We start from the raw sequence: 9,039 nt of genomic DNA, 5'->3' as shown, positions 1-9,039 counted from the left end.
CAGCAACACTAATGCGAAGCCCCCAGGTAATAACTGCACACTGTTCCACATCTCCTCTCTTCTTCTGCACCTAGAGAACCAAGCAGAGAGGAAACACTGTTCTATATAATGAACATGTGTGTGTGTGTGTGTGTGTGTGTGTGTGTGTGTGTGCGCACATGTGTGTAAAATAGCAGCAAAAGGGCACTTAAGTGTATACTGCAGTTTCTGGTGGTTTGTATTGCGGTGAGTTTCCTGCAGAGGCACCACACCAGCCCTGTGTAATTAATCAAAACTGGATTACACACACACACACACACACACGTTTGTTTTGGTGTAAAGTGTGTTCATCCCATAGGTGTAATGGTTTTTATACTGTACAAACTGTATATTCTATGGCCCTACACCATCCCTACACCTAACCCTAACCCTCACAGGAAACTTTGAGCATTTTTACTTTCTCAAAAAAAACTCATTCTGTATGATTTATAAGCGTTTTGAAAAATGGGGACATGGGTTATGTCCTCATAAGACACCCTCTCCTTGTAATACCTGTGTCACACCCATGTCATTATACAGAGTTGTGTCCTGATATGACACAAAAACAAGAGAACACACACACAATCACACACACACTGTGAAGACAGTAGAGAAGGACCATGTGCATTCATGTCTGTTCATGTACTCGTATATCATAGTGTGTGTAAAACCTGTGCTGTCCACATACAGGTGTCTACTAAGGCAGCATACTAACTAGGGATGGGAATTATCAGGATTTTAATGATTCAGGATCTGATTGCACTTAATGATTTAGCTTCCTTAACCATTTCATTCATTAATCTTTCTGTACTTGAAGAATAATTGTTCTTAGCTGTAAACAAGCTACACAAAACCATCAACCTCTGGTACTACTGTATATATGGAAGGTGGCACAACCGTGGAATATGTTGTTATATGTTTTGTAGCAGAGGCAGTCAGGTTTAGATTTTTTATCTGTTAGTATTTGATAGATGTCTTGCATCTGAAGAAGATTTCCAGGCGTGTTTATGTTACAGATTAACAACACTTTTTGAACGATGTGATCAATCGTTTTTTTCTGTTTAAGTTGATATCTGTATCATGGTGAAGTTGCTTGTCATGTCCTTAACACTTTTTAAAGGTAAAGCCCATATCCAGTTTCTGCTTTCATGTGTTTTGTTGATTTCAAATTATTTAATTAAATGGAAAAATGCACAATTGATGCATGTGTAAATCCATACAGGACAGAAACTATATCAGAGGTCTATCTAAAGTTCCAAAGAAAGACTGTAACACTACTTTCTTCAAAGCTAGCACAGCTATTAATGTCAATTTCTACATTAGCTATGTTTTCAAATGCACATTTTAGGATATTGCATGAAAAATAACTCCTACGGTTAATCTGTAAACTGTGGATATAAATGCCAAAATGCATAAAATAAAATAAAAAATGTGCATCGTAAAACATGAGCAACTCAACTCAACTGTGAAGGGTCGTTTATTTATTTATTTTATCTGATAAAATGATGATAAATCAGATCATGTGAGATAAACCAGATCTCACAATTTTGATATGAACTTGAGAAATATCATGATTTATTGTCTCAAAATTCTTCTCGCAATTGAGAATTGTTTATTGTGCACATTTAGTGATTCAGTAGACCCACATTTTATTTACTTTACAAGTGCGTTACTTAGTATTTAATTTATTAATGCAATAGTTTATGTATGGATAACCTTTAAGACCACACCTCTTTTTTGTTAATAAATAAATTAATCTCAAGCGTCTCATGATTTATTATGTGTGTAATTATTTGGCTAAGCAAATTGTATTATTGTATTATTTAAAAAATATACAATAAAGTCAAATCATATATTTATCTTAGATCAGCCTTAGCCTTTGAGTACATTTACATAACTCGTCTTTCATAACGATTAAGTTTAACTTTCAAAATCAAGCACCCAACGCAAAACTTACCAGTCTGGGATCATTGTTTATCTCCGTTCACACTGCACAAAAGGAAATGTAAAGATGTTTTTCAAAAAGTCTCAGTTTTGGACCGTTTAAACTAAAATGCAAGCCCAGACGTCTCAAACTAAAACAGGGTCTACAGCGTTTTCGAAAGTCTCTGTTTGTGAGGGTTGAAAACGCTACAGAAGTGTAAACGACATGTGTAATCATAGCAAAAGTTTTGCACTTTAAAACGTAAATCCACTAGTGTAAACATATTTCATATTCATCCCATTGTGTGATAACAAATATATCAATGAAAACATTTTCAATGAGAATTTGGCTGCATTGAAATATAGTATGTCATCACAGAGAGGCAAACAAATGTAAAAGCAATAACGCCATGAATATGCTAATTAGTGTATGACATCATCTATAGACTTTTCAAGTGGGCTTTAGCGACTTTCTATTGAAAGAAGTGGACTACAGTGGTCACTGCTGAGGATGGAGATTAGGATTGCAGAGTAAAGGCTTGGAATTGCTTCTGTTCCTCGCAGCTGTATGGATTGTGAAGATCTGGATTAGAATGCACAAATAAAATTGATTCCTTTTGTAATTATATTGCATTTTTTTAGTGTATTTAATTTAATGTTCGCTTGTCAGTCACAGCGTGTCAGAGAAAATGCTTTTTGTGTCCCACGGGCCACGGCAAACAAAGTAAATATTACATGATGAATAATGGTTAAACAATTGCAGATATGTTATTCATTTGTAAGGATTTGAAGTGTAGCCTTGTTAAGCATTATGTATTCTTTGAAATAAGTTGACTGCAGAAATCACACAGAACAGAATTTGTTTTAAAATGTTATTTTATAGTAAGTAAATGAGTAGACTCAATTTAATAATGCAATTGAAAACATGATGATATTGATATGACAACTGAATACAATGATTTCACTACGATTCATTGGTAATGTTTAATTTAGAGCACTGCTTATCTATGTTTCCTGTTGAAGGTACATGTACTGTTTCCCCACAGACAAAAATCCATGATTCCCTGATAAAGATGAACAAAGCCACACAGTGAAACAGGTGAACTGCGTGAAAGATTCTCCAAAAGCGTCAATAAAACAAGTTAAATTTCACCCGGCACAGACAATACGATATTTCAGGCAGAAATTCCAGAGAAGCACAATAAATGGCTTTGAAATCAGTCCCATCTTTTCAAACATGACTAGAAGCCATTTGTTAATTAACAGAATGACCTTACATTACGTATAGGTGACCTTAAGTCTTGAAGTCCTTATAAAAGTAGAAGTTTTGTCTCAAGTCTTGTATCATCCCTCCAACCACACCATGAAGAGAGCTGCTTCATTTCTACTCCTGATGTGTCTCTTGGCCAATGGACAAGGTAGGACACTTTATGAAAAACTGTTTCCTTTTATCAATCGGTAGATATGCATGTTAAATGTTCAATCTGAATCAAATCTTACAGAGTTACGCTGGGAGAACACCTACGATGAGCCTCTTGATTTTAAGTGCCCCTCAGGACAGTCAATATCCTACATAAAAAGGTGAGTTGAATATTACTTTATTACTTCATAGGGCCAAAACCACTGAAATGCACGTTATTTTTCATAAAATATAATACATTTAGCTTGCAACTCTTGAAAAGTGAGCAAAAAAAATCAACTGTAAGGATGAAAGATATCATATTTGCTTTAGAAATTAGCAAAAATTCCAGTTCGATATACTTGAGTAAAGTATGCATTCTAAAAAACAATGCTTTTGTATTATTAATGATACATAAGTAAGTATATATAATCAAAATGTCATGTTATGATAATTCAGCTGAATTATTACAATGTTTCCCTGCCTAACAAAACCAAAGCCAACATCACAATCATCACGAGGACCGAGTGTGGGAATTCGGCTGTAAAGACACCTTTGACTCTACTTCAGACTGTTTCTTGTCACCTAATGTCAATGATTTTGACCAGAAATTCACCTTTGAGTGTCCGCCTCACCACATCATTACAGGAATGAGCAGCTATCACAACAACAAGCATGAGGACAGACGGTGAGCTCTGATTTTGCACTGACTTTGCACGAGTTCGCCCGAGCCGATGTCTTTACTGTGATTTCACACATGCAGGTGGCAGTTTAACTGCTGTAGAAGTAACAACCAATGTACTGCTGACTGTGAGTGGACTCCTTTTGTGAACAACTTTGATGAGTATTTCCACTGGACAGTGCCAAACCATAACTACCTGGTGGGTGCTGAAAGCTACCATGAAAACAAACACGAGTAAGTACAGCTCCCCAGAATAATTCAACACACTGCACACTGGCTTTATATGAGCCTGACGGGATTGTTTTGAGATAGTGATTGGCTGCTTCAGGAACAAAATATACAGACATGGTCAAATATTTACTGATTTCTGAGAGCAGAATGTCACAAATAATCAATCAGAATTAAGTATTACAAAGAGCTGCATAATTAAGATTAATAGTTTCAGCATATTTTCAGCATATTCAGGGGGAAAAAGTGTTGTGTCGTGTCTTTATTTGGTATATTTTTAATATTGATAAAGGTTTTCATGAGACAGTGAAAACGGGTGATGCAAATATGATACTGTAGTCATAATAGCACATGAAACTGCCTTTAAATACTAATGTGATGTCTTTTTACATATCTTTCAGAGACCGGCGCTGGAAGTACAAGTATTGCACCAAAGTGCAATGCTGAGACTCTCATAAATTCCCCCGAGAGCATAAACATTTAAATTTAAATTCAAAATGGAAATGTTGTCATTATTGACCTGAGAATCTAAGGTAAAAAATGCTGATAGGTCTAAGACTGTAAATGCATATGAATGTCTGTAAAGTCATTTTTGCACATCAATAAAATCAGGTGTTCTGAATAAGTCATTTTCCAACCTTTTCCAATTTATAAAATAATTAGAGTTTGAACCATATCTTTTTTTCAGTTAGAGACTGTAGATACAAAACTCTTACACCACTTTTTAAATATGACATCTGTACAAAATATATATATTTTTTTTACAAAGGATTTGTAATAGATAATACTGAACATAATGCCATCGATGAGACAACTGATTACAATACAACAAAATGTTAATGCCATGATTTCACTATTCATAAGGATGTGACAAAAAACAGACAAAAATCCTTTTTTTTTTTTTTTTTTAGCACAGCAAACACATAATTTTACAAATCTAAAGTGGGCTTGCTGCAATCTGAACTTAACGTTTTCTTAAAATGTCACTAATTTTATGATTATGCATTATTTCATTATTTTGAGTCACTGTGAACCAGAAGTACATCTAAAGTTGTATGCATAAAAAAAGAATACATTTTAGAGAGAGTAATTAAAAATAGCTTTTAAAAGGCTATAAAAATTTATAATGTATTTATAATTTCTATAAGCTATATGATCCTCTAGAGGTGCTTTCCATTTTTGTAGGTAATTAACTAAATTAAAATAACTTTTGGCTATGCAATGTCACTGAAAACAAAAGTGACACATTTCATAGAAAAACAACAACAACTGTATCAGTGATGTAAACAATAAAATAAACTACATTATGTTTAAAATAATTGCATTAAATTAAATAACAGGTATTTTAAGACAATATTTAGATTTTTTAAATTGTCACATATGGAATAAGTTAAAATCTACTTGTCTAAGTAAAGTGAAATTAATAAAGACAATAAGTAACATTACTATGGCCATGTTGAGTAATTTCTACTTTGTTAATGTTTACTATGCAATACTCTGTTTCAAGTACATGTTCTTCAAACAATATAAGACTATAAATTAAGCCAAGCTTTTAAAGTGTATGCTTTACTTAGAAACATCTATGTAAATAATAAACAGTAGATATTGTGTAGACAACAAATACTCAATACTTGGTACACAATAGGCTACACAACAACGCTAACATCTAATGGATCATTTCGGAGTATGAATGTGTCCTTTTGAGAAAAACCTGAACTCCAGATGTCGCAAAACAGCAAGTTACTAAACCTAACTGGAAAAGAAATGATAAAACAGTGTCCATACAGCTGGAAAAACTAAATGAGTTTTTCTTGCCCCAGTGCATGATGGGAACGGCAGTTTCAGAAAGTTAAGTAGTTGAGTAATTTTAACGTTTGAATTACTACAAGCTTAAATTGAGTACAAACATACAATTTACTTTTTTTTTTTTTTCATTCTTGCCTGAACTAACTTATTCATGTAAATTACTTTCTTTGTAGTAGTATTTATTTCACCACACTGTCATTTTTACACCCCCAGTGAATGAATGTCAATATTGTGATTTTTTTTTTTTTTTTTTTTTTGGAGATTGTCTGGATTTGGCACATGATTAAATTTATGATTTATTATTTAATCCAATGATTTCAGCCTATTGACACATGCACACACACAAACACAAGCCTGTCTTTTTTTATTAAACATGAGATCAGCCGCAGAGTTCATTTTCAACTTGCATTTATTTCAGAGGATCATGAGAGAATATCATCATGAATTCTTGGAATCAACATCTGCGCTGGGAACAGACCTTGAACCGAAATCGGCGATCTCTGAAAGAAGTACAATACATTAGTGAACAACAGAGCTCACAATCTGACATGTTCCACTTGAAATAGTCATAGCATGAATATATAGAAATAACATAAATTCTACCCACTCTTCACGATTTTGATGGTAGCTTTGAGTGCCCACCAGAACGCTCTCGGAAGGCACAGTCCAGTGGAAGTACTCATCGAAGGAGTTCACGTACGAGGTCCAATGACAGTTTGCAGAAATACAATTACTTCTACAGCAATAAAACTTCCAGCTGTGTGGAAACATGGTATTGGCATCAGCTCAGAGGAGTTAGAGAGAGTCAGAAGATGAGAATCGGTCAGACATCAGAGCTCACCGTCTGTCCTCATAGCTGTTACTGTGGTAGCTGCTCATTCCTGCGATCACGTGTTGTGCTGGACACTCAAAGAAGATCACTTGATCGAAGTCATTGACGTAACTTGTCCAGAAACAACTTCCACTCTGGCCATTGGTGACTTGACAGCCAAAGTCCCAAACCCGGTCCTCATAGTTATTGTTGTGCTCGCTTTGTTAAGTTGGAATGGAGAAATGTATATTTATTATTATTTAAATTGCATTGATATTTACATTTAAATTTGAAATGTTTGAGTTTCCATTTAGCTTTGCTAAAACTGACATTTATAGACATCCCAAATCTCCTCAAACAGACAGCATCTCTGCAAATTATATACAATACTCTGGAAGTCAAGCAAGGTGGGAGGAAAGTCCTGTTTAGAGAGTATTAAACAGCATTTTTGGTGATTCAGTTAGAAGTTTGTTGTTTCCACTTGGTATACGTACATGTGTTTTAAATTAAATTAAAAATTAAACTTTTATGCATTTAGCAGACGCTTTTAACCGAAGTGACTTACAGTGTATTTTAAATTTTAAATGCTTCTCCTTTGACACTAAATCACTTTTGCGGTAATTAACATGAAAACTGAATGTGCATCCAAACCAGGTAATGCGGCATGATTCAAGGAGTCCTTGATAGTGTATTATACTTATTTATTTCTGATTTAATGCTGTGTCAGCAGCAAAGGTAATATCCAACCATTGCATCACAATGTTTACAACAATTAAACAATTCTGTCTTAAAAAGTCTGATAGTTTATTATATGTTTATAATCACTCAGTACAAATTAATAAGCAGTATTACTCACCTGGTTATAGAGGATATTGACTGGCCTGCGGGACAATTAAAGTTTTAGAATCCCATCATATCTGTTCTGCCAGCCTGTGTAGAGAGAGATATCAAACCAAATTCAGCTTGGAATACAGTATTTATTGCATACACACACAAACACACAAAAAAAACATGGTCCAGGTGAAAAGGATCAATAGAAAATGCTAGAGAAGCCTCTCACCTCGTGCACGACCCACCACTGCAGTCAACAGCAGAAACAGAACAACTCTCTTCATTGTGTTCAGGGATGCAACTGCAATTTGTGGTGTTTATCTAAGCTCTTGCTGCGCAAACACTTTTGACAGTGCTCGTCCTGACTGTGTTCTTTTAAATACTTTATCAACATGACTCAATCCAGCAGTGACCAATCACGAGTCAAAACAAGCCAGTGAAATCTAAATATTTATCTTGTATCATGTGATTTAATGGTATTTTGCATATTTTTATGTGGTGTTATCAGTTTATGAATTACATGAAAACACCCTGAAATATAATTGTATATATTTCTTTATTCAAAGACCTTTCTCTAACAGTTAGGGTTAGTTTAGTTTTTTTTTTTTTTTTTTATGCCAAATGCAACTTGCAGAGTACACCTTTAAATCATTAATTGATATATATTTGATTAATCCACAATTAATTCCTACTGATTTGTAATTGTCTCACCTCATGGATTTGCATCTCTGTGTGTTGATATTATACACTATGTGTTTGTATTACCTTATGAATTCTGATACCATTATAAATTGCTGCAGTGTGTTCATAATGAAATACATGTCTAATATAGAGCCCTTTTATGAGAAATGTTAATACATTATTTAATGAGGATTAGGACTGGTTAGCTAACCAAACTCTAAGAAAAAAATAATAAAATGCTTTCATAAAGGTAATTGTGCATACATTTATGGAAGCTTGTTTCCACCATGCAACAAAGAAAAAATAATTGATGATGAAAGATAATTGCATTCTCTTATCTTGCAGTTCTGACTTTTATTTCTCCAAATTATGAGGTTTTTTATTTTTATGTCTATACTATATCTATACCTATACATTTTATATCTATACAATACTTTTTTATTAATAAAATCTGAATTTTTAGACTCGTATTTTGCAAGAAAAAATGTGATTTTATAACTCACTTATTGCAGATTTGTATCTCAACTTCTTCTTTTTTATTATTATTATTTTGCCTTGCAATTCTGACTTTATAACTTGCAAATTCTCAGCTTCAATCTTGCAATTCCGAGAAAAAAAAAAGTTGAATTGTGAGATTAAAAAGTTGCAGTTACTTTTAAA

The 9,039-nt window shown here is 33.7% G+C and overlaps 2 protein-coding genes across 2 annotated transcripts; one reads left to right on the top strand and one right to left on the bottom strand.

Annotated features, from left to right (window-relative positions):
• Nucleotides 1–3,222: 3,222 nt before the first annotated feature.
• LOC113080966 (hemagglutinin/amebocyte aggregation factor-like) lies at nucleotides 3,223–4,867 on the top strand. The gene is made up of 5 exons (XM_026253038.1): nucleotides 3,223–3,359; nucleotides 3,444–3,522; nucleotides 3,840–4,028; nucleotides 4,104–4,256; nucleotides 4,652–4,867. Exons 1-5 carry the CDS (start codon nucleotides 3,305–3,307, stop codon nucleotides 4,695–4,697), a joined length of 522 nt encoding a protein of 173 aa, XP_026108823.1. The 5' UTR covers nucleotides 3,223–3,304; the 3' UTR covers nucleotides 4,698–4,867.
• A 1,580-nt stretch (nucleotides 4,868–6,447) lies between these two features.
• Nucleotides 6,448–8,043, bottom strand: LOC113080965 (hemagglutinin/amebocyte aggregation factor-like). The gene is given in 6 exon segments (XM_026253037.1): nucleotides 6,448–6,556; nucleotides 6,664–6,813; nucleotides 6,898–7,086; nucleotides 7,724–7,767; nucleotides 7,769–7,796; nucleotides 7,915–8,043. Coding segments are annotated over 6 exon segments (525 nt in total). The 5' UTR covers nucleotides 7,983–8,043; the 3' UTR covers nucleotides 6,448–6,510.
• Nucleotides 8,044–9,039: the final 996 nt, after the last annotated feature.

This window comes from Carassius auratus, unplaced genomic scaffold (assembly GCF_003368295.1).
Source record: "Carassius auratus strain Wakin unplaced genomic scaffold, ASM336829v1 scaf_tig00032666, whole genome shotgun sequence".
Taxonomy (NCBI): domain Eukaryota; kingdom Metazoa; phylum Chordata; class Actinopteri; order Cypriniformes; family Cyprinidae; genus Carassius; species Carassius auratus.
Note: the sequence above shows the minus strand (reverse complement) of the source record. Positions and strands in the feature narration are given on the sequence as shown.

Bases quoted from the DNA above. Each gene is read 5' to 3' on its own strand.
- LOC113080966 (XM_026253038.1), top strand. From the start codon at position 3,305: ATGAAGAGAGCTGCTTCATTTCTACTCCTGATGTGTCTCTTGGCCAAT. The intron at 3,360-3,443 runs GTAGGACACTTT...CAAATCTTACAG, and splicing joins TCTCTTGGCCAATGGACAAG to AGTTACGCTGGGAGAACACC. The intron at 4,257-4,651 runs GTAAGTACAGCT...CATATCTTTCAG, and splicing joins TACCATGAAAACAAACACGA to AGACCGGCGCTGGAAGTACA.